Below are 25231 nucleotides of genomic sequence, written 5' to 3'. Positions count from 1 at the left end.
AAGTCAAAGGGAATCAGTAGTCTTGTTTGTCAGTTGGGTTAACTAAGGTTTGTTTATCAAAACACTGTTGACACAGGATGCTAAGCCAAACCTAAACTAACCATATGATGGCTTAGTGTAATGTATGAACTTAATCATCATGAAAACCACCGTATATAAACACAGAATGGTATGACTGGACTCAGTTTCACATTTAATATTTCATTTTCATTTCCCCCTCACATTCTTTAAGCATTTTAAAAGGCTAGAATGTAAAAGGCACCTTTTTTAAAAGAAGCACTAACATCTTTATTTTAGCCTTACAAGCAAGTATTTTATACTAAATGCCTACCAAATATTCTGGCAATTTTAATAAAGCAGATAAGTCTCTTTTTCATGCATTCTTGTGGCATCAGAGAGGAAGTCTCTTAGCTGTGTAGCTTGCTGCCCTCTTGAAGGTTGTGTTCAGAATCCAACAGCTAAGTGGGGGAACTAGATATAAGAAAAATAAGATTTTTTTAAAAAATCTTGTTTTCTAACTCAATAATGCACTCTTAAATACAACTAATTAGGATGGGCCCCTTGCTTTAAATGTAGCTTATAACAAAACAGTTTACAACCACAGACACCTAGAAGTCTGCATGACCAAGTACACCACTGAGAATATGAGCTACAATGCCCTTTGGATATAAAATCACTTTTAAAGTGGTAATAGTTTTTTTGCTTTTGAAAGAATGCCTGAACAACTTCAGGTTATTTCTACTTCTTGCCATAGAATCTTTCCAACAGACAAAGCATAATCTTTTACACTGAGCACTCTTCTGTTGGTGAAAGCACACACAAGGTTTTAATCAGTCACAATAAAGGTTTTACCTACAGTGGAGAGTCAGTTCTGCAGAAGCGTGGGACATAAATGGACCTTGCCTGCTTAACCAAAACTACTGAATGACCCTAAGTGGCTGATTCACATGGTTAACCATAGGCTGTAGCTTATAACCAAAATACCTAAGTTTCTACAACACGTTAAGACCAAACTCGGCAAATTACATTCATATGTGATCTATGATTCTAGGTCAGAAGTAGGGTGGTTGTAATATATTCATACTACATATATTCATCAGTAAGAAAAGTTTGATTCTGAACCTTTTAACATGGTAGGGTTCAGCATGACCAGCATGGTTGGTTTGACCATGATTATTGATCGAATCTGCATAACACACTAAGTCAAAACCAAACACCATCGTGTTACAGTTTTGATAACTTGGATCTAGCAGTTCCAGGGATTTATTTCTCTTTTTCTGGCTTTAACTGAAGGATATTGTATGAGTAAAATAGCCCAAATCCTAAGACATTCAGCTCAGTGTAACCCCAGCTGTCAAGAAGTAAAAAGGAATAAGAAGATCTTTATGTAAAGCTAACCTTGCGGGTCCCAACCTTTACAGGACACAAAACTACTATAAAATGTCATCCTACCTCCCAATAAGCTTGATCATCAAAATACTTTGTTACTGGAGGTGCTTTCCATAATTTGCAAGTTAAAATGAGACCTATAAAAAACAAGTTGAAACCAGACCTGCATTGAAAATCTGAAAGTTTGCAGAAAGTTTCTAGAGTTTATCCCTAAGTTAATGATAAATCGCTTCATTTTGGATCTCTTAGCTTACATCTAATTCTACATCTCCAATTGTCGGTTGATACGTCCCCTGCTAAATCTCCCCTGCTTCATCTCGTTTTCCCATTTGTCCAAAGCTGAGCTGTAGTTCTTTTCTCCCAAATTGTCTTCTAATCCATGAGCATTGGTGACCCTCAGATCCCACCAAAAGTTGCCATCAACTTGAATTGCTAATGTAACAGGAGAGCAAATTATTAAATACATTGTAGATAATTGTATTAATTGTATTTTATTTACTTTTAATTCAATTTCAACAAATTAAAACTGGACTACCACAACATTCCCCCAGCCATTTTTCTTAGCTCTGTACAATAGCCTTTTATAAAATTAGCATGATTTCTGCCAAGATACTGATACAGATCTGTAAATATATGGCAGGATTTGAATTGTGAAATGCTGTATGTGTGCTAAGTTCCCTACACAAATATCCAGTTGTGCAAAACCTGGTATATGAATTACCCCATTTTGTAAAAACTCAGGCTTTCTAGTCCTCATTATAAGGAATGGTGAAAACCTACAAGAGATCTGTCCGCTGGATATTCAGGAACCAGTATAGGATGGAAGCAATGTTAGTCTCTCCCCCACTACATCTGACAAACTTCCACATGTTTTAGAAATTCAGCTCCTTTTATCAGAAAGAATCTGATCTATATTAGCTTCACTGAATTCAGACTTTAATACAAGTTTTAGAGAAGTGATTTGATCTCATCTTGGAGGACAGTTGCAGACCCAAAACACTTATTATTGATGATACAATGAAGTGGTTTTGTGATACAGACCTGTAATAAAACCACTGAACAGACTGATGACTAGGCTCAAGCTGAGTGCACCAACTTCAATTAAAGCTGAATAACCAAATCTGTAAATGATCATGAAGACAGAGAAGCATTCAAAAATCCAGTAAAAGAAGAAGAAAAAAACAGCTTCTGCTTTCTAAATAGTGACTTCTTGTAGTCCTTACAAACTATTTCGTAGTTTGCAAACTTTCCCTCTTGAGGACACTATTTCATACCTCCTGCTTACTAGGTATGGAACATCCAGGAGCTCTACAAGGTCTTGACTATGATTATTAATGTTTCCCTAGACCTGCTTGAACTGTTTCCTAAAATATGCCTAACTCTACTGTAGGTGTGCAAGGATCAAGGACAGCAGTCATAGTGGATCAGCTATCTTTTAGGGAAAATTGAAAATAAAATAATGTCAGACAACAAGAACATCATACGTACTTCCAAATCACTTTAAAGTTTTCCGAAACTTTACACTAGATCTAGGTTTGTGAGATAGGGTGATTGAGTCAAAGTCTCCTAATGATTTCCATGGCTGAGCATGAATTTGCACATGGGTCTTTCCAGATCGATCCAACATTTCAACAAGAATAAAATCCAAACTGATGACTATATGATATGTAATTGACTCTGATATTAACCAAAGATACTAACCCTAACCAAAATTAATCGAGGGCAATAAAAACCGACAGATTCAACTTACACTGAGAGGTTATTGCTGTGGTTTGTTAGGATTACAATAATGTGGATTATCCCTCCAAGCAAACTGGGTAAGCCAAAAGTGTAATGAACTCCACAGGTATCATGGATTTTGAGTGCTGGATCCAAGTGTTTCTGAGTTTGATCGGAAGAAGAAGGTAGAAAAAGCAACACACCATAAGGCTTTTGCATGATAAATTATAAGTAATCTCTTTTGTGTTTATGTATAAACGTATAGTCCACCCTTGCATTAATTTTTAACAGTCCCAAAGCAGGGCTTGAAACAGGATTGTCTGCATGCCACTCGCCACGTGTGGGATTCAGAGGCCTTGGCCACATGGAGCATGTGAGCATCTTCATAACTCTGGGAAAGACTAGCACATATCCAAGACTGCTGTTCCCCAAGAAGCCTGGGACTCTAGTTCTGGTTCTATCCCAGTTCTAAAGTTCTAAAGCATCCCAGTTGCTTGTTCCATAACCAGCAATGAAAAGGTTTAAAACGGGGAGGGTTACCTGTAAACAGGCCATGCCAAGGACAGAGATCATGCCCGCCGCCAGACCCAAAGCCATTGCAATCCAAGGCTGTTGGATGATGGAAGCAGAGAAACTGAGGGCAACCCCACCTGCCAGTGTAGCATTCTGGATGTGAGCCTGGGGAACAAGTGAAAAAAGAAATCAAAGCCTGGGTTAAGTTGGGTAGCCACTTCCTGTTGATAGAAGGCAGAGTAGCGTGGGGGTGTCTTGAACCAGGATTTTGTGTGCTTGTAATATTTATCTCTTGCCTTTCAAGGAGGTCAAGGTTGTGGATATGGGGTCTCCCTTATCTTTGTGAAGGCATGTAGACCTGGTCTTGGGAATGGGGAAGGAATGAACGAACCTTTAAGGGGAGGGGACTTTGAGAAAAGATAATACAGTCCTGAGAAAGAGGAAAGGGTGAGAAAGAAACTCAAAATAATTCCACCTTGATTTCACTTGGTATAAGTTTGGGGAGACAAAAACTTGTTCAGGCTTTCAAGATTCTATTACTAGACTACAACAATAATGTAACATTCCTAGAATCGGTACAGTATCCATTTCTTGACCTGGCCAACTTGAAGGACTGATGGTGTAAGATAGGGAAGGGAGAAACACTGAGAAGCAGACACTGCAGGGATTCCAAAAATGCTCTTTATTGTAGTAAAGCAGAATAACAGCATCTTGAAAGCCTGAACAAGTTTCTCTCTGCCTCATCTTATACCAGACAAAATCAAGGTGGGGTATATTTCACACACTTCTCTGTTTCTTAGGATTGAGTAATTTTTTTCTGAAAGTCCCCCCTTTAACAGCCTGCTCTTTCCTTCTCTGTTCCCAAGGCCAGATCTCATTCCTTCACATACAGTTTTATACCTACAACAAACACTGTGGGAAGTAGGTTGGGCGAGAAAAGGACTGGCCCAAAGTTACCCATGGAAGCTCCATGTAGAGTAGGAACTTGGCTCTGGTTCTCCCCAATACAAACCCAACAGAGTTTTATTATGAGCCTGGCATGGAAAGGTTCTAGAAAAACATTAGCTCAGTGTTTCTCAACCTTGACAACTTTAAGTTGTGTGGACTTCAACTCCCAGAATTCCCCAGCTAGTGTTAGTTTGTCTGAGCATGCTGTCAGCTCTGCTCCTTCCACCCCCTTAATGTCCAGTCACTGCCATAGAAACATCTAGCCTCACTCATTCTAAACCAATGTTGTGCAACCCGGTCCCCACCAGACCTCCTGGGACTGCAACTTCTTGCCCCGACATCTGGAGGGTCACAGGATCAAGAATGTTGCTGTTCTGGTTGAGAAAACAGGTGCTTCTGTCTCACCATGCTGAGTTTTCCGTTTTTGTTGGTTGCCGCTGAGAATGAAAAAGCAGCAATGACGCTTGTGGCCATCACAAAGTAGGTGTTGTAAATGGCAGTCCATTTCTTTTCTTCTTCCTTGATTAGGACAGAATTGAAGCTGGGCCAGAATATCCAGAGAAAGAGAGTACCTGGTAAACCACAGGAGGGGCAGAATGTTACCTCTCAAGTCCAACAGAGCCCCATTCTTCAGCATTGTGGGAGGAGAGCCACTGCTAGTCTATAGCAGCAAAAGATCAGGAGTCTGGGAGCACTTCCCTGGATAACTAAATAATAGCTTCTGTGAACTGCAGCCTTTTAATAAAAGTTGTTAGTCGACAAAAGTGCAGGCACTCCTCCCAGTTTTCAGTCTCTTTCAGCCTGATGACCTCACTACCACCACCATCAGCCTGTTTGAAAAATGGCTATCCTTGGGCTAAGAAAGCTTATGGGTTCCATTTGGGGCTCAGGAGCATCCTTGGACATTAAGGTGAGGCCAGAAGCTGATTTTTTTCCTGCAGTGTGTCACTTTCCTTTTTTAAGATTATTATTATGTTCTTGAAGAACAAGCTGGGGACCAAGGCTGTAGAAATTTTCATAAGGAGACTTCTTTATGCACAATTTTGGAAAACCCAGACACTACCAACAATACAAGAATGGTTGTTAAAACTGATGGAAATGGCAGAAAATGATAAACTGACTTGCTTATTAAAAGAACACTCAAATAACTATTACCTTAAAGAATGGAAACCATTGATGGACTATTTGCAAAATGCAGGTGGGGTGAAGCTTACATGGGGATTTGAAGATTAGATTATAAATGTAATGGGATATGTTTTGACAAAGAATTATTCCTACTTAATGTATTAAAAACTAGCACTAATGATAGTCTTATTATTCCTAAGACCAGAGATAGATTGGAAGTTATCTATTTTTCATATCTTTTTTCTTTTTCTTTTACTTTATCTCACTTTTTCTTTTCCTTTTCTTTATAATTTGTATTTTCAATTTTCTTTTTCATTTCTAACTTTTAACTTTGTAACTTTAAAATTTCAATAAAATATTATAAAAAAAAAAAGAAATTTTCATAAGGACAGCTGAACTGGGCCATTTTCATTTCTCAGTGCTGCTTCGTTTACCCATTTTAAAGTCCTTCTGTCCCAGACCTGTATTAGTGTGCAACTAAAAAAAATATTCTTCACTTCACAAAATCCAGAGTCCGAAATGCTGAATATATGTATTTTTGCATGTAGATCTGCAAATCTGAGGGCGAGGGAGGTATAATGGACAAGGGGTGACAAGGGGGTATGCAATTTTTCCTAATGCAGCGTTGTTTCTATAGAAATTATGGAATTGATAGTGCAAGCCTCCCTGAAGGTGTCAGGCTGGGGACCACTGCCTCCAACCCCCATTTTAAAGCTACAGAACAAAACCGTGTGACAAAAACTACCCATTTTCAACAGTATATATTTGTTTACTTCCCTCCTGTACAAAGATGCTTTTTAATTGCTATGTTATACTTTCACACCAATGAAGTGTTTTTAAAATTCTGGTAGACCTTAAAGAAGCAGAGAGAAAAATGGGGAAGATGTAGTGACATAATCATGTTAGTGAGCCCACCCCTTCAGGCCCTTGGAGGCAAAGTAAATTTTTAAAGGTATGGGCCATAAGGTGAGAAAATGGGAAAGACCGTGGGCCTTAGACCCACAGGGAACTAATGTAGCCAAGTGAACTAGGCACCTTTAATTTTCTTTTCAGAATGTCTTTAAAAGAAATCCATTTGGAGGCATCAAATTCAGTTCAGTGATTCGGTCTGAATTGCTGATCCAACCTGGAAAGCTGGTTCTATTTGGAGATTTGACGGACTCATCTTTCAGCTGAATCTTTGAAGTGAAGGTCAGTCCAAGGAAGACATAAACCCACTCTCTTTTTCTACACGGTTGGGCTGGCCCACTCAATACTGCCTCCTATTGATAAGGCCTAGCATAATGCACCACGCCTGCAAAGAGTGGTGAGACCCAAGCAGATCTATCTTCTCAAACAGCAAGAAATCAAACCAACTTTACCATGGCCATTCCATTGTAACTTCTCGAAAGACATGGTCCAATTTCTCCAAAGACATGGACCAAAAGGGAGTGTCTGATTTTATAAGGAAGGGAGGCATGCAGTTCAGGAATATGTAATTTTATAAAGCCTGTGGCTTGCTCCTTGATATCATGGTACTTCTCCCTAGCAATTCTTCCCTGTGCATCTGGAATATGGCAAACAAACTTCCAGGGTTAAAACTGGCAGCTTTGGGTTGCAGAAGTCTAAGATGGCCACTAGATGGCACCAAACCCTTAAGGTTTTCCGCATCTCTTTGCCTCCATCTAACGGACTGCTGGATATTTTGCAGCCCAGATCTGGTAGCCCTAGTATTATTGTCCCATCTTTGGGAACTTCCCTTCTTTTAATCTATGCTGAACATTTGATCTATCATTCATAGTACGTAGCAGAACAAGCACTCGCTCAAGGAGCTATGTAACCCAATCTCCCCTTGCAATATTATGTTTGAAAAGAAATAACAGGTGCAAGTTGCTTATAATTTATGGCAGACACGGAGGATCGCCTGCTTTAAGTCTGGAATTTACCCTGGCAAAGAGTAGACTGTTCTATCACCTACCCCTCTATCAACCAGGAATCAGAATAAATGTTTCAAAAGGCGCCTCTGGAAAGGCTGATACCACTATTTCATACAGCCCTTTTTCCTCTTTTCGCTTGTTCTTCTACCCTGGTTGTTCTTAAGTCTTCTAAATTTTGGACTACTAGCATTACTTCCTAAAGGTCTCCAGGAAATGTTGATTGCTTTGGATAAATGAAAACCAAGCACAAAAATAATCATGGCATGTCAGTGAAGCAATGAATTAAGATTCATTGGACTGGTGCAACCTTCCTTAACCTGGCTTCCTTCAGGTGTATTGGACTAAAAGCGCTGTCATTCCTGGCCAACACCCATGCTAGCTGAGGAGAAGGATTAGAACAATCCAAAGGGCACCACATTGGAGAAGATTAGCATAAAGCCTCCTTTTGAATCAGGATCACATGTCTGAAAGGGATCTGAAAGTTGACCTGATACTTGTTGCCGCCTAAGAATCTCTATTCTAGGGAAGAGTGGAGAAGCTGCTTGAGGGGTTTCCATGGGAGGCTGGATTAGAGAAACCATTGGTTGATCCAGTAGAACTCTTTTGACCACCCATTTGGCCCAAGAAATGTTAGCCTGCAGAGTACAGAAATTAAGAGAGTTCAATCTCAGTGCATTTGGAGGATGGCAGCTTGAGGAAAGTTGATATTTTTTTATTTATTTATTTATTTATTTATTAAATCAATTTATATAGCCACCCATCTTACCACAGGTGACTCTGGGCAGCATGTAGGTGGATTAACTGGTGTCCCTCAACTGGTGTTCTCTAGGTGCTGAGATTACAATCCCCAGAATTCCTAGTCAGATTGGTCAACATAGTCCTAGACAGTTGGAAAGTACCAAGTTAGGAATGGCTAGTAGAGTAAAAAACTGGAACAGATCACTTTCCCATATAAATAAAAAACTGACAGTTTTTTTTACACAGGAAACCATGTTTTGATCAACCACAAAGGGTGACTTTACACATCACACTATGCCACACCATTACTTACAACCCTGAGATATTATTCCAAAGCCAAACCACCCAGCTTAATACACTATATAAACCCTCTCCTTTACTTGAAGCAACATTTGACTTAAATTAAGCCCTCTATGTTAACTACAGGTTGTCCTCACTTACCAACCACTCATTCAGTGACCATTTCAAGTTGCAATGGCACTGAATGAGGGGAACTTACAACTGGTCCTCGAAGTTCCAGCTGTCACAGTACCCCCACAGTTACGTGATTGCAATTTGCAACCTTACCTACCAGCTTCCCACAAGCAAAGTCAATGGGGAAGCTGGCAGGGAAGGTCGCAAGTTGCTTTGGTAAATCCCCTCAGCTTCCCTGCGCTCATGCCACCTTCAGAAAGGGACATTTTCAGTTAACGCTGCAAGGCTGATGCAAAAATGTCAGTTAATCATAAACTGCACACAAGATCCAGTGCTGCTGATGCCTGTTGGATGGGTGTTCCCTATACTTGACCTTCTAGGAAGAAGGAACTGTGTTTATCTCTCCAAGCAGAAAGCAATGCTTCAGAGCTCTTTCTAAGATACGTTGCTCAGAGCGAAGTCATCATCCTCCCGAGACAGGGCTCTCTGCCAGAATGTCAATAAATATCAACAGAGCAGGGCTCAGTTTTACAATTCCATTGGCATTCTCTTTCATGATCTGTCCATTTATCTGTTACTGTATTTGCATAGCATGCTAACCCTTAATTAAAGGAACCACGGACAGGGGTATCCACACGGTAGGGTCAGAAAAGTCAAGATGACCACAACGGTGCGATTAAAGCTCCACCATTTTTTTATGTGTGTCCTGTGCAACACACATAAAAACAGGAAGAATTTTGATTGCACTGTTGTGGCTGCCATTTTGACTTTTCTGACCAGGCCCTGCAGACATCTCTGATGGATTTAGTAACAATCTACAGAAATAACTGATGCTAGGCCCATTCAGAAGCCCTTTTACACCTGCTAAATTATCTAGCCAATATTGTATGGCTGCTTCACAGGACAGCCTTTTCATCTGCCAGACTGAATGCTCTGCCTTCGACATTGGAAGGGAGAGTCAGTAACAGAGCACTGGCAGGGGATAGGCTGAAGGAATGTGGGATGTTCACTCTGGAGAAAAGACAATGGTTTGAAGACATGATAACCATGTTCAGGTACATAAAGAGAAGCTACTGGGAAGAGGGCCAACTCTTTTCAATGGCCATAGAAACTAGGACCAGAAGTAACAGGCATGTATAAGTTTCAACTACCTAGATCTTCCTGATGGTAAGATACATACAATGGTAGAAAATCTGTCTACAGAGATTGTGGGTTCTCCATCTCTGGCGATTTTTAAGAAGTGTTTGGACAGCCACCTTTCCAGAATGGTTTAATTGGTTTTCGTACACTCTGCAGAGGGTTGGATTAGATAACCCTTGTGGTTCTTTCTAACTCTCCAGTTCTCTGATTCAATGAAGAACATTTGTACCCATTTTCGTTTTCTAAGTGTGCCTATGTGGGACCCATCTACATTTTGAGAAATAATGTATACACACTTTGTTTTACAGCATGCCCCTTCCCTTTTCATATTACTATTGTATTTCCTTTTTAAGTCAGGATAATGCTTGGATAGTGGCCCTTAGTCTTTGCAAACCCCTTGGTTTCCACAAGCACCCTCCTGAGGATCCAAGCACCAGGGAAATCTCAACTCTGAAAAGTGGGTCTGAATCCAGATTGGAACAGATCTAATTTCCTCCAGGAAAGCTGGGAACTGAGTCACCATTACTATCAATACACCTCTCTGGGTTAGCAGTTAAATTGCCAGCGTCATGCTGAAATAAGAGACAAAAATCAAATGTCAACTGCTGAGCAATATATCCTACGCTGGATGCCATACATTTTGCCAACATGGGAACCTCCTAATTTGGTGGGGATACATTATTTTCAGCCCTGGGAAAAACACCATTTGACCTTTTCTCCTGCCCAAAGCAAACGGCTTACCCAGCACCGCAAACATATTCGAGACGGGCCTGGATCTTTCTTTCTCAGCTTTCTGGCTCAGTGAGGAGTGGTGGAGCATCCAGGAGACCATTAAGCCAAAGTAGGCCCCAAATAAGTGGGCGTGCATCACACTGACATGGCTCTGAATCTGTGGGCAACAAAAGCAGTCGCCATTTCCGATGGAGTCAAGGTGGAGAGTAGTTCTATGCGCCAGCATGTCGTGACTGAACTTAAGGGAGGAAAGCCTCTAAAGGGGTGATTAATCTTTCTTTGCTGGAATTGCTCCCCTGGGCATTTTAAATTCATTCTCTACTCTAATGGCCTCTGCTGGCAGGCTGCTCCCTCCTAAGCATTAATTCACCCTAAATAGGACTCCATGAAGCTCACCAGTTTATCAGCCAGCACATCTATGGCAGTCCCATGTAGAATTTGACAGTGATGGTGAGATTGGCTAGTACAGCACTGATGGCACTGCAAAACGTGGAACGAATTCTGCTTTTCTGCAGAGTTTACTCTGAATCAAGTCTCCGCCTGAAGAATTTCTTACAAGGCAATGGCTGGGTTCACCCATCACGCTAAGCCACTGTTTGCTTGGGTTGGGCTTAGCTGTTGTGTGAACCCAGCTAAACCAGTTGTGGTTTATTAAACCACCCATGGATACACAAACCGTGGCTTAGCCCAGTACATGAGCCACATCTAACTATCTCTCCTGCTGCATGCATTATTAACTCCAATTAATCTGCCTTATTTTTAAATCTCCAAAGGAGATTTGGAGCAGGCTGGAAGTTGGCGAACCTCTCTTTCTGCTGTTCTGCTGGCGGCATGGTGATGTTCTAAAACCAGCCCAGACTGCCAGACTTGCTTGCTTGCTTCTCCTTGGTTCAAATTGTGTTGCTAGGTCAATAATCTAGTTCTGAATGGACAAAAGGAAGTGTGATGAATGATATGATCATTCATCATGCTAATCCAAAGTTTCATTTCCCACCGTTGGTTAAATAATTATGGAAAAAGAACACTGTCTTTTTTCACATATTGCACTAAACCAATGTTTTTCAACCTTGACAACTTTAAGATATGTGGACTTCAATGCCCAGAATTGCTGGCTGGGGAATTCTGGGAGTTGAAGTCCACCCATTTTAAAGTTGCTGAGGTTGAGGAACCCTGCACTAATCCATTAATAATGGCTTATAGTCCACACTGGCTGGGTTCCCACAACACGCTAAATCCCACCCAGAGCATTTTTTTAAAATTAATGTAAGATCACTGTGCTGTCAACTTATGGTTCTGATTTTTTTAAAACAAGAAAAAAGAAACCAAGAATATGGGGCATCTGTAACAAAATATGACTGTGTGAGAGCTATCCAGCCAACCAGCCACTCCCACATCCAGGATATGCCATTCCTTCTGCCTTCCCCAAGAATATGTTAATGTTGAGAGGTAAAGACATTTTAACATGCAAGGCCATATTCCTGACTCTTGATTCTCCCCCCTCTTGCCTCAGAACAGCTCTGTACCTGCAGAATATTCACAGCAACCCATCTATTCACAGCGAAGACAGTCACCTCCACCAGGGCCATCCAGATCAACTGCATCAGATTGACTTTGCCAAGCATTGCTCCAGCTGAAATCAACACTGTGATTATGCTCATAATGGCTGTTAAAATGCTGGTGGGAAGAAAGAAAGAAAATCAGTAGGATCTTGTGAGATGGTAGAATTTTTTTCCCAATCAGATCTAGACAGTTTTCTCCTTTCCCTGTTGTGCTTTTCGTGTACACGGTGAATTCCCTTAAAGTAACATACTCCCTTAGAGGTGTATTTAGAGAATTAAAAGCTCGAATAATACAGCTGTTGCATAGACTACAATCCTGTGACTTCTCCCCATCTGCTCCTTGGCAACTCAGAACAGTTTATCTGCACTGCTGGTATTGTTTTAAGTAGAAAAAAAGTTGGCACTCAAAACAGCTTATATGCACTGCTGGTATTGTTTTGAGGAGAAAAAAATGTGACTAATTTTTTTTTTACAGGCATCAAAAGAGGTCTATGCTACCAATGAGATGCAAATAGCAGTAGATGCCTTCCCGGCAATGTGCACATGGGGAAGAAGATGGAGGGCGTAATTAAAAGGGAGACACGGTCATCAGTTTTGAAATCATAAATAATATGGACATCTGTGCAAAACTAATATTTAATCAGACGCATTGCCTCTTGGGTTCAAAGATTTGGAAGGAAGCCGTCCACCAGGGTGGAGAAAACAGTGACAGCATTGGAGGCGGTGCAGTGGTAGAGTTTGGTGCGCAGGAACTCATTATGCCAGTCCATGGGAAGCTTCTTCCCAGGCATGTCCATAGGGACAGTGTCAAAAAAGTCAAGATGGTGGTTACAGCCATGTGACTGAGGCCCACCCCCTTTTTATTTGCATCAGTTACGGATGTAAAAGGGGGCGGGCTGGCATCCTTTTTTGACCCTCCCCTTTGGACTGCCTGCTTCTCCCCCAGCCTGACACCCCCAAGGTCCCAGTTAGGGCATCCAACAACTCCATTCAGCACCCCTGGATTTATGTCTGTATTCATCCATAAATCCATTCTGCCCTGTCTGTCCCCATTTTATGTTTTGTTTCTTTTTTTAAAAAATCCCTATTAAAATGTGCATTTTTACATGGCGTTTTAAATGTATTTGTTACTCGATATACGTGTCTTTAAACACATTATGCTGTGTTGCTTCAGAGCTGGTAACCGAAGAGAACGGACAGTTTGAGAAGTAATAAAAGATAAGAGATGGCTGAATGCTAATCTTGTACCTATCAGGATTCTGCAAGTTGAAATACCCAGTTGACAGTGACTGAATTCTGAAGCCTTCTGACTCCCCTTCCGGCTAATCCCACCACAGCTGTAAACGTGCCTAACCCAACAGAAGTCCCACTGATCTGAGGGCGCTTTTATCAGGAACGAGTAGGTTGTTTGGGTATCGCTAAAGAAATCATGGGAAGCCACGCTCTTCCTGTCGTTATATAAGATCCCTCCTAGCCTTGTTGCTGCCGCTGCATCTTTTCCCAATTTGGAATACTTCTGTTTATTTTAGAAACGTGACTCAGTGGAACATGGGGAGAAAATAGATTGGCTCAGTCAGTGATATAACGTTTAGAGACAAAAATGCAATAACCTTTTTTGCTCAGGGTAAAAGGTCAACTGAAGTCAGCATCTCTCTATACTGAATAAAGCTCCAGGTTTGCTGTGAATAACTTGGATACTGGTCTTTACTCCTTAAAAATATCCTTGCCAGATACTTTTATAGAAGGTACTCAGGCTTAGCGTTATATTTGTCAAGATCAAATTTACTTAGAGTCAGAACCAATTAATTTTCCGAGATTATTCTCTAGGCCAGTGTTTCTCAACCTTGACAACTCAAAGATGTATGGACTTCAACTCCCAGAATTTCCCAGGCAGCTGGCTAGGGAATTCTGGGAGTTGAAGTCCACACATCTTAAAGGTGCTAACACTGAGAAACAGCAATCTAGTAGGATGAGAGTAAATTTGATCCTGCATCTTCTAGGCCCTACTCCAAAATACACTTTAGTGACATTGCATGGCTTGTCCTACCCAAACCAGTGTGGTGTAGTGCTAGATTGTGTGGGGACACCCAGTTGCAGTCCATGCTCAGCCATGAAAATTCAATGGGTGACTTTCAGGCAGTATCTTCGTACCACCCAACCTATCCCACATAGTTGTTCTTGGGGCATTGAAAAGAAGAAATTCTTGGAGAAAAGGCAGGATCTGATTATAAGAAATAAATAAGGCTCCCTTCAAATGTACAGACAATACAACAAAAAGAAACCTAAATTAAAAAAAAATACATACCTACATACATACATACCCAGACCTAAAATCCAATATTAATACACACCCACAAGTCCACCAATAGGATAACAGATTATAGATCATTCCTATGTTTGTATGTCCCTTAATTCTTTTTATGAAGTTGACTTTTTAATTTGCTGGTCAGTGACTATAATGAAGATTATCTATCTATCTATCTATCTATCTATCTATCTATCTATCTATCTATCTATCTATCTATCTTTGCATGTTATCCATAAATTAATGCATGCACATTTTATCCAAACCTTTTCTGCTCCTTATCTTTTTTCTGATCCATATATTGCCACCACTCAGATCAGTCTAGGCTTTTCAGTTTTAATTTCTAGAACCTGGAAGGAAAAGTTGAACAAAGGCATAATACTAACTACATCTTAACAAGGGTATTTCCTGGAGGCAAAGGTTGTGGGGGGGCTGCGGGGGAACAGGTAGAGGAAATTAGAGTCTTTGTCTTCCTTCCTGGCTTCTTTGCAGCCGGGGTGCCATAAATCTCTTTGACGAAAAGAAGCACAGAATGAGTGTGAGAAAGAAGCTGCATTTTTACCCCACCCACCGGCATTAAAAAGGACTTCTGCCTCATCAACTGTGGCCAACCTTTAAGAGTGTCAGATTTTAAAAATAAGATGCAGGACCATCTGAAAGGATGGATGAGAGCAAACAGCTTGGAATAAACCAAAGGCCTCTCTGACACCATCCTCAGTTCCACATCTCAATCTCTGTTAAGCATTTCAGAATCAACCCTTGATCACTGTTACATCCACCATCCTTACAACACTGAGGGTTCCTGCCACCTGACCCAGGAGTATCCACAAGATATGGAAAAAAAAAAATCAAGATGGTGGCCACAATGGTGTGATTGAAGCCCTGCCTGCTTTTTATGGGTGTGACACACAAAAATCAGGTGGAGCTTTGACTGCACCATCGTGGCCATGTTGACTTTTTTGACCATTCCCTGCGGACATCCCTGACCTGATCAAGAGGAGAGCAGGGAAACTGCCAGTCTGTTAGGGTTCTCACCTATTTGAAATTAACTGGCTCAGCTGCAGAACGTAGAAAACAATGCGAAGGCATATTCTCCAGACCTGATCCTGGAGAGGTACAAAGACACCATGTGGACATTCCCCCTGAAATCACTCTTTGAAGCCAGCAGAATTCCTAGCAGAGAACCAAGCTCTCTGACATTTGACTTCCTACCTTTGCAGACTAATCTTTATTTTCCCAGCTGAGAAGTGAAAGAGGAATCCTTCCACAACCACAGCCCACTGTACTCCGAGGGCAGCAAGGAGAAGGCTGAATCCGGTGCCGCTGAAGCCGTATCTCTTCAAAAAGGCCAGAAAAAAGGCGAACCCCAAAATCACCATGAGGTTGACATGTTGAAATACTGCAGGGGATAAGCACAGAACACTTGCGTCAAGGAGGCATGGTGAACCACATCCAGGAGACCCCACCTGGAATCTCCTCATTGTACTAAGCCCTAACCAATGTGGTTTGTTTGGTTTCAACTCAGCTTGCTGCGTGAAGCCACCATGATGGCTTATTCACAAACCATGGCTTAGAGGGATATGTCAGTACAATCATTGATTGGTGCTATCTGTCAGTCAGATCTTAAACCAAAGGATGCCAGGTTTTTCAAGCTTTTGATCCCGGGCACACCTATGCACACATATGTTCAAGGAAGGCGAGGAACACTGAAGATTGATATTGCCCTCTGTCCCCACATACATGTGTGCACACTTACAAACACATCACTCACTCCCATACTGCCTTCCCCATTCAAAAATGTAGGCTCTGTGTTAGCACAATAAATTAAGCCATAGTGTGCTGTAACCATGGTTTGAGCAAATCATAGTGGCCTGATTTCTACATACTGCTAAGCCATAAAGCATAGTTTGCAAACTGCAGTGGGTGGGTTCAAAACTTTCATTAAGCGTTTGTCTAATCTTGGCAACTTCCAGGTATCTGGACTTCCACTCCTGGAATTCTTAGCAATGGCATGCTGAAAGGATAGTTCTGGGAGGAGAGGTCCATGCATTTGGAAGTTGCCATGGTTGGGAAACACAGCACTGAATCAAAACCAGACAAACCACGTTATGGCTTATCTAAGTGTGTGAACCCAGCTGCAATATAGGCTTACTGATAACACTTCCCCCAGCACCATCACCTTTGAAATAGGTTTTGGTAAGTATGATTTTCATGGAAAAAGTGAAGATAAGCCTCCCTACAAGCTGTCCTCCCCAGAAATGTAATGCTAATGCTAATAATAATGCTAATAATAATAATAATATTGCCTGGAACCTCTATTTTAATTAGTTACGAGATCTGGGCTGCAAGATATAGAGAACCACTAGATGGCAGCAAAGTATTAGAGGATTTGCTGCCATCTAATGGCCATTGGGAACTTTGCTGCCCAGCTGTAATTTAATTCAAATTATAGCTGATTATTTAAACACACACACACAACTTATATATTTATTTATCACAGGCATTTCTATGCCGCTGTGCTCCAAAATAGCTCCATTAGAATGGTGCAAGCTTTCTTGAGCATGGGGGCATCGTAGCTGGCCACCTCTTTCTAAATCTCCTGTTGCCAGCAACAAACTGATATTAAAGCCGCTACCCCTCCTTTAATCATGTCATGTCTGAAGCTTCCTAATCTTGACTCAGGCTATTGGTCTCTTTAGCTCAGAAACACATGCAGGGAGTTGAAGCCAGGACCTTTGGCATGGAAAAGGTGTGCCAGAGTGGGATGCACATAAAAAACAGGCAGAACTTTGATGGCACCGTTGCAGCCACCATCTTGACTTTTTTGACCAACCTCTTACAGATCTGTACCCTACCAGGTTCATTAAGAACATGGGAAAATGCTTTAAATCAACCAGACCAATGGGCCCTCCAAAACTCCTTTCAGGCCAAGTACTGCATTTGACTTTGAATAGCATGCAGGATGTAGAATCAGAACAAAGCTAGATAAGAGTTAATTTAAAGTAAATACAATCCAATTAATATGATGTCTTCCCACATATGGCAAATAATCTCACTTTTCTTTATTTTAAAAAGTAGAATCTGATGGCAACTTGGCAGGGGGTCTGGGGGGACAAATCTAAAGTTTTGGGGGTCAGAGGCCATTCTCAACTTTAGACTGTGCACCCCTAGGTTGCGGCAGTGACTCTTCAGGGCTTCAGCCATAGATCTCCCTCAATTCTACCTCGAGATGCAGGAGATTTGTAGTGTATCTGTATCCTCTCCTCCCAACTGGGACTATCCCAATTAATGGTACTGAATTCCTCACAGCTGGGAAGCTGCAAGATCCAGCACAACAAAGATGCAACAGCAGAGAAGAAATTCTCCAGAAAGGTAAGCCTTTCCTTGACCTTCCAATTTCACAGAATGTGATCTTCAGCCCCGACAGTAGGCGACCTTACCTGGGTAGTCTCTTGTAAGGTTTTGACTGTGGTCATAAGAGACAAAGACGCCAAATATAAGGATTAAAGCAGCTTCCAAAATAAGTATGAACGCAGGGAGACGAATCCGGAGATTTGGAGGATACTGGGAAACCATCGTGTCTTCCTCAAAGCATTAAGAGAAAGCCAACAAAATAAGGAGCAGGCAAGCGTTAGTATTGTCCCTTTGGTTCCACATTCCATAAGCCTCTGCTGAAAAAAAGAAAGAAGGAGAAAGTGTGACGATGATAAGAGTTCTTAGAAGGAATTAGCAAAGCACACAACCCTTATCTAAGACAGGCCAGGGGACCGCCTGACCTGTACTGACAAAAGTTTGACTAGTATTGAGCAAGCTGGTTGACTGCAATCATGGGATAGAGTTACACCAAAATGTGAACTGCTGAAAACCTCCCAGAAGGAGACCGCTTACATATTCCCATGAACTTGGTGAGCTTTACATAGGCTCTTATTTGAACTTAGAGGAGATAGGCATGATGCTGTAATTGCCTATGCTTCCTGCTAATTCCAGCCAAGAGGAAGAGCAAAGTTGCAAATCAATGTGCATATAAGCAGCTCTCATTCTCAATAAACCAAGTGGAACTCAGCAAGTAGCTATGGTTAATTCTTGCCTTGCAATCTGTATACGTGCGAGGGGGTATGAGCCAATCAGTACAAATGACTTAGTTTGGACTTGCATAAATTCTGGCTATAGGTCATCCTTGTTTAGTGACCACAATTGGGACTGTCAACTTGGTCATTAAGCAAATCAGTTGCTAAGTGAAACCTTGACTGTGCTTACGATCTTCCTTCAGCTTTCCTTTGCTTTACAGACCTGTAAAAGTCGTAAATGTGAGGATTGGTCACAAAGTTACTTTTTCATTACTGTCGTAACTGCAACCAGTCACTAAATGAGGCAGTCACTAAATGAGGACTGCCTGTAATGCATTTTTCAACTTCAGGGCCACTCTCCATTTTCTGCCCTTCTCTTCACTAGCCTGCAGAACATCACATAGAATAATCACTGCTACGCTTGGCTCTTGAAGGAGCCTCTTTGACAGCCTTCAAGCAGCTTTAAATAAAGCCAATGGCAATGGCAGCAGTAGCAAAGGAAGAAAGCAAGATGAAGGACATCATAGCAGGAAATTGTGCAGTTTGTCTTGCTTGGAGCAGAAACCTTTATATTATTGCCTATAAGTCATTTCCATTCTCTGTCAGAGTTTCTGCAAGTAAATAATTTCAGTGATGATAATCAGTTTGTATCGGTTGTGTCCACAGATATGGTGTTTCCTCGTTGACATTCACATCTTGCTCTTTCATGATGGAGGAAGCTCTCTGTCCACACCTGCTTATAGCTGGACCTTTTTATTGCAGCATCAGGCGAGATCCAGATGTCCTTTTCTGCAGCCGCAACCAGCATGTAAAACTCTCTGCCACAGTAGTTGGGTTTCTTCCTTTGAGACCCTTCATTCTTCCACAAGCCTTTTCTATGTTGGTTTGTTGGACTGTTTTTGCAGCGTATCTGTTGAGCCACTCTCAGCATGTCCATTTGCTAGTGAAGAGAGGGGGGTGTCTCTCTGTGTGTGTTTGTATAATACACAGACACACACACACACACGTATGCATACATATATATAATGTTCTCTCTCTCTCTCTCTCTCTCTCTCTCTCTATATATATATATATATATATAGCATATATGGTATAGTATATAGTATATATATACTATAAACGCAAAACAAGACTTGCTTTTTCATTGCCAACGTGTTTTGCTTCTTAGCAACGTCCCAATCCTGTAAATGGTCGATTCAGAAATAAACCCCACAAGCAGATCAACGTTGCTTTTCTCAAGAGTAAACTTCTGAGCAACGCTTAAATACGTTTACACCAAGGGACGTTCTGTCCAAACTGATGCAGTTCAGTTCCCAGTAAAAGAGCTCAGGGTGGGGAACATAAATATATATTTTGGAAAAAGGGAAAATATTTAGGCAGGCTCCAAAGGAATACGAACACTTGAAAGGAAAGCGGGGGGGGGGGAACACCGCAGACCTTCTTCTGTTTAAAGAGATACGCAGCCACCTTAACAAAAGGCTACTGAGGGGAATCCCACCCTGATTGGCCGAGACTCGATTTCCCAGGGCCCTTTGCATGGCCATTACGCCTAGTCCCACTTGGTCCAGGACCCTATTGGTCGTCCTCAGTGCCGTGTCTGCCAAGCGTCATCTTTATTGGATAAACTTCTCATCACTTTTGTATTGGGCGGGTCCGTCCGCGAGCCTGTTTTAGAATGTAGCGGGATCATTATTCTTGGCCTCTTCTTACCTTCGGTCCTTGCATGACGCGGGGCTCTGTTTGGAGTTTATTGGCCAGCATTCACGTCAATTAAACGTAGAGGGCCGTACCCTAACACAAAACCAAAGGGAGAGATCAAAGGAAAAAAACACCTTTCTTTCTCTCCCATTGGGGAATATTGAGGCTGCCCCGCCCCCTGCCCTACTCCGCCCCAGGATTGGACACGCTCCTCTTCAATCCTTTCTGTCATGGACTCTTCAGGACGGTGGTTCGCGCGACTGGGCGGCCCTTGTCATTTTAGGAAGGGGCGGGCGGTCGCCGCTGCTCCTCTCATTGGCCGGCTCGTCCGCCTCTCTTCGCCCTCGCCCCGCGCTGATTGATTCTCCCCTGCGTCGCCCTCATGTTTGGCCCGCTGCCGATTGGCCTCGGCCTGAAAGGAGGCGGGGCGAGGCGTGGAGCCTGCGCGCGGGGCCGCGGCGGCGGGGAGGGACGGATCTGAAATTATTTTTTATTTCTTTGTTTCCGAGAGGGAAAAAAGAGGGGAGGAAGGAAGGGGCGGGGAGAGAGAGCGCCGGAGCACGAAACGGGAGCGGGAGCCTTTCCGGGCCTCCGCGCGGAGCTTCGGCGGGCGGACCGGCGCGCTCGGATGTTGTCGCCGTGACCCGGGCGGGGCAGGAGGAGCAGCCGCCGCCGCCAGGCCAGGTTGGGACTCCCCGAGCCGGGCGGGAGGATGAAGCGCCGGAGCGCCGACTGCAGCAAACTCCGGCGGCCGCTGAAGCGGAACCGCATCACGGAGGGCATCTACGGCAGGTAGGGCCGCACCTGCCTCGCCCGCCCCGCCCTCCCCGGCCTGTCAGCGGCGTCGAGGAGCCGCCCCGTCCCGGCCGAGGCGTTCCCTCAGGCGGGGTGGACCCGGCCGCTGCCCCCGGGCCTCCCGCCGCCGCCGCCGCCGCCGCCGCCCGCCGCCTCCTCGGCTCCCCTCAGGCCCGCGACCGGGCGACCGTCGGGGCCGGCGTCTCTCCCCGACCCAGCCGGACCCTCCGCCAGGCCCCGCGCGGGCCCCGGTTTCCAAAGCCCCGCCGGGCAGCCCGTCCCAGCCGGCGCCTTCAGAAGCGGTGGGACGCCCTTCCCATCGTCCCCAGCCGGCCCCGGAGGGTCATTTCCTGGGGAGGGCCCGGCGGCCTCAACTGCAGCTCTGCGAGCGAGCCCTTTCATAAAGAAAGCGAGGGGAGCATGGGAGTTGTAGTGCAGCCTGCTTGGGAGGCGCTAGCGTGGGGTACCCTCTCCCCACCAGCTCCCCACATGCCAAAGCTCTGCCTTCTGGGGGTGGTCTTGCAGTCCTTAGAAGAAGAGGTCCTCCTTTCCATTTCCTTTCCAAACTCAAGTCTGCTCCCAGCAAGGCGTCCTCCAGGTCTTAGGACTGCAGCTGGCATGATCCCCAGGATGCTGGCTTGGTAGAATTGGATGTGGAGTCCTGTGCCTCTGGAGAACGTCAGGTTGGGGGAGAATGGTTGGTCTGGAGGTAAAGCCACGATGGTGACCCACCTTGAATAAAGGAATGAAGCAGCGTTCGGTCAGACATCCCTGTGAAAGGGATACACTTAGAGGCATGACAATCATTCAGATTTTAAATCTTTTTTTGAGGATCTTCTACTTTACCCACTAAAGCCACATGTGACAGCAGCTTTTTAGAGTCTTCCATGTATAGTGTGGTCTGTGGACAGATTTCCTTTCCTGGAGCCCCAGTTCTGCCTCCCATATACGCATACTGGGCCAGTCTGCCTGTCCTTCAAGCTTGGCCACATGCACCCAGTGGAAGCCTTTTCTCTTGGGTCTACGGCTGCTTTGTTCTTTAGCGGTACAGGACAGGTAGCTGTGCAATCTTCTGAAAGATTCTCTGCATGAGGTCATTCCTTTCCTGTGGTTGGTCCTCAATCTAGTTGCACCACACCTACACCAGGAATCTTGCCCTGAGAGCTTGTCTTTCTTCCAGAACAGCCTTTCCCAATGTTGGTGTCCCATATGGTTATAGTCCGTCAGAGCTTATGCTTCATCGGATGGTTCTGAAACTCCCAACTCTGCTCTGCCAATCCAACAATTAGTAGCCATCCATAGCTTCCCACTCATAGAGAACATCTTCTAGAATCCTCCACATTACTTGTAGATTCTTTTCAACCCTTCAATTTGACATCCTTTTTCAGGGATAGTTTTTGCTTCCCTACCCATTTGTCCCATAACATCATCCTGTGAAACAGCAACCTCTTGAAAGGGCAACCAAGAGAGATAGATAACTTTGGGCAACAACACACTCCCATCTCCCCATTATGGCTCCCGTAGCTTCAAGTCAGCATTGTTAATGGCTAGGGATTGTGGCTTCTCTAGTCCCCAAATCCAGAGGTCACCCATTTTCTTGCTTCTGCTCTATGTTGACAGACTTTTCTGTAGGATCGTGTCATGCTCTGTACTTGAATTGTACAGTGATAACTCTTCTCTGCAGATGTTTGTTATGGAGGTCTCTTCCCATAGACCTTCTTTACAGTAATGAGCCTGCTCTCATCTTTTCATCCCTCCCTATTGTGCTTTGCCAAGCTACTCCAATGCCCTCTCTCATGCCATCAGCATTCCCTGTCAATGAGCCTTGGTAATGACTCATTTATTATAATCTTCTGGTTTTTACTATCTCCTCAGCAATTACGTTTCCCAGTCCTTCTCCTTAATGGTTTTACACATCTTATGTTTTTCTCTATGCTTAATTTTCTTCTTGTGTTTAACTTCCTACCTCTTTACTATTTGTCACAGTCCCTTATCCAGGGACTTTTGGGGGGGGGGGGCTTTATAGTTTTTAAAAAAAGCTTTAAATGATGGAGTTTTCCTTCTTGTGACTAGTGTAACCTTTCTGGAGATTTTTAAGTTCAGACTTCCTTCCCAAGTTGGGGAATCACAGCTGGTTTTCAAACTTTCCCTGTCTGTTTTGTTCTGCATTTATTTTCCTTTTTGGTGCTAAACCAAAAATGGTTTGTTTTTTCTGGCAAGAAAGATATTAAAGAATTGGGATTTTCTGTGGTGATTTAGTTTTTGCAGATTATATACAGTAGTGGGGTTTTTTTTAAGTAATTATCATTAGTTAGACACAATACTTTGCTTTATTCACCTTTTCCAGCCATAAATTTCAATGGTTTCTTAGTGTGAAGTCCTGCACAATTTGCAGAAAATGCTGTGATGCTGTCAGTTTATATAACTATAAAGGGCCTAATAGATATAAAGTTTGGCAGACAAATTGCACATGTCATTGGCTAAGTCTGAGGAACTATGTTTTCACAATGACTTGGAAAGGAAGAGAAAGCACAAGATCAATTAATACCCACCGCTACATGGCTTATGACTTTTGTTTTCAGAGAAGTCACAGATTAATAACCATCATAAAGAATAACTTAGAACGAGAGCCATCTGTGAAAATCTTTTCCCCTCCCCAAAGGAAATTTGCCCACTTGAATTGAAGTTCTGTTATGTAATACTGCATAGCTAACTGCTTAACAACAGCAGAATGTTATTATTTTCCAGGCTCATTTATATATTTTTCACATATTTCTGGTGTGTGTTCTATAAACAACAGTAAGTAGCACTCCTTAAATGTTTAGGAAAAAGGTTGGCAGGGCAGGCTATTTCAGTATTCTCCTCAATTATTACTTACACAAAACAAAAGTTTATAAAAATAATCCAAGGGTGGGCTGTTTTTAAGATTGCTAGGAGAGAAACCAAGGCTGACCAAATCTATCACAAAACAAAATAGAGATCTGGCCCAGCTAATTTCCACTTATCAAAATGCACTGGACAGGACCTGTGTCTTCACTGATCTGGCAACGTTGGCAGTCTGTCTCTTAGCCCAGCCAAGATGAAATACATAAGAGCTTACAAAATTATCAGCTGCTTTCTTTGAAAAACTTTGGTTCTAAAGAGGATCTGGAGTTGTATAGAGCCCATCTCTAGTTATTGACACCTCCTGGACTAGCTTTCTTCTGTGAGCGCTTATTTATTTATATAATACTAAGGCAATCCTTGCCTGTAAAGGCAAAGGTATGGTGCTCCCAGCAATAGAATAAACACCAATCTGTATGTCTGTAAATCTAACCTATGCTGGTTATTTTCTTAATTTACCGTTAAGAATGAATATACCACTTTTTAAGTTCCTGATTTTCTTAGATGGTTATGTTTTGAAATGACAGTCTTAAAGTATAGCTTTTCTTGATCTTGACTGGCAGTTGTCTTGCTTGAGCATATACAGGACTCTTGTTCCCTGCAGATGTCAGCAAAGACAGAGGCAAAATATGAACTTACTACATGCATGCTACAGACAAAGTGCTGTATGTTCCTTGAGATCATGGCCCAATCTTCAGCGCAGAGCTTGTTGTGCTGCTATGCCACTTAGTAATCCTGTTTTATTCTTTCAAACATGGGGCTAAAAATGGCAAGATTTATATTCTGCTTCTCTGTTGAATATTGATTGGCAGATATTTCAGACATATGATTAATTTATTAGAGTAATGCATGAGTTTAGCTTGTCTGTACCAGATTCCTGTGCTTCTTTAATCATAATATGGCAGAATATTACCTTGTACTTTGTGATACCATGCCAAGAACAAAGTAAGGTTTTTTGGCTTTATTCTGAATATTTTTTTTGCAGAGCAGAGATTTTGGAGGTGGAAGAACTTGGGCACAGTTGGTTAAGGACTGGAAAGAAAAGGCTGCTAGGATAGAAGTGTGTCTGTAATAAAATGCTGTTGTTGGATGGATCTCTTGAAAAAATGTGGGTCTGTATAGTATTATTACGAATCCTGCCTATTCCTATTGATGTATGCAGTAAATAATAACATTTTGAATAAATTTTCAGCTTTCTCTATTATTTTATTTCTAGAATACATGCATTAAGTTCTAGCTGAAGTGCTAAAACTGCATTGCACATAAACCAGGTTTCAACAGCCTTGTGTA

The 25231-nt window shown here is 42.6% G+C and overlaps 2 protein-coding genes and 1 long non-coding RNA gene across 5 annotated transcripts in view; 2 read left to right on the top strand and 1 right to left on the bottom strand.

Annotated features, from left to right (window-relative positions):
* Nucleotides 1–186: 186 nt before the first annotated feature.
* On the bottom strand, nt 187–20424 carry LOC103057491 (RH-like protein). 2 transcript variants are annotated; one of them, XM_025163506.2, is made up of 11 exons: nt 20276–20424; nt 17939–18166; nt 15711–15897; nt 12158–12308; nt 10644–10791; nt 4975–5141; nt 3649–3786; nt 3140–3270; nt 2431–2510; nt 1453–1526; nt 187–471 (listed from the first exon to the last, which is right to left on the bottom strand). In XM_025163506.2, exons 2-11 carry the CDS (start codon nt 18072–18074, stop codon nt 445–447), a joined length of 1239 nt encoding a protein of 412 aa, XP_025019274.1. In that variant the 5' UTR covers nt 18075–18166; nt 20276–20424; the 3' UTR covers nt 187–444. The 2 variants fall into 2 exon arrangements, with proteins under 2 accessions (XP_025019274.1, XP_025019273.1); XM_025163505.2 differs by having other exon boundaries at nt 17939–18169; nt 20276–20423.
* On the top strand, nt 5047–12276 carry LOC148216005 (uncharacterized). Its single transcript, XR_015796161.1, has 3 exons — nt 5047–5479; nt 6748–6885; nt 12145–12276. It is a non-coding gene; the product is annotated as an uncharacterized LOC148216005 (long non-coding RNA).
* Nucleotides 20425–20710: 286 nt separating the features above from the next.
* Nucleotides 20711–25231, top strand: part of MACO1 (macoilin 1) — a 65209-nt gene continuing 60688 nt past the window's right edge. The window contains exon 1 of one of the 2 annotated variants that reach the window (XM_088140941.1): nt 20711–21055. In XM_088140941.1, the coding sequence (XP_087997067.1) occupies nt 20976–21055 (80 nt within the window). In that variant the 5' untranslated portion in view covers nt 20711–20975. The remainder of the gene's footprint in view (nt 21056–25231) is intronic. The other variant, XM_088140940.1, reaches the window with a different exon arrangement.

This window comes from Python bivittatus, unplaced genomic scaffold (genome assembly GCF_059951505.1).
Source record: "Python bivittatus isolate LINGU-HERP-01145 unplaced genomic scaffold, Pbiv_v1 ctg000250_np1212, whole genome shotgun sequence".
Classification (NCBI taxonomy): domain Eukaryota; kingdom Metazoa; phylum Chordata; class Lepidosauria; order Squamata; family Pythonidae; genus Python; species Python bivittatus.
This window is presented reverse-complemented; position numbering and strand designations above follow the sequence as displayed.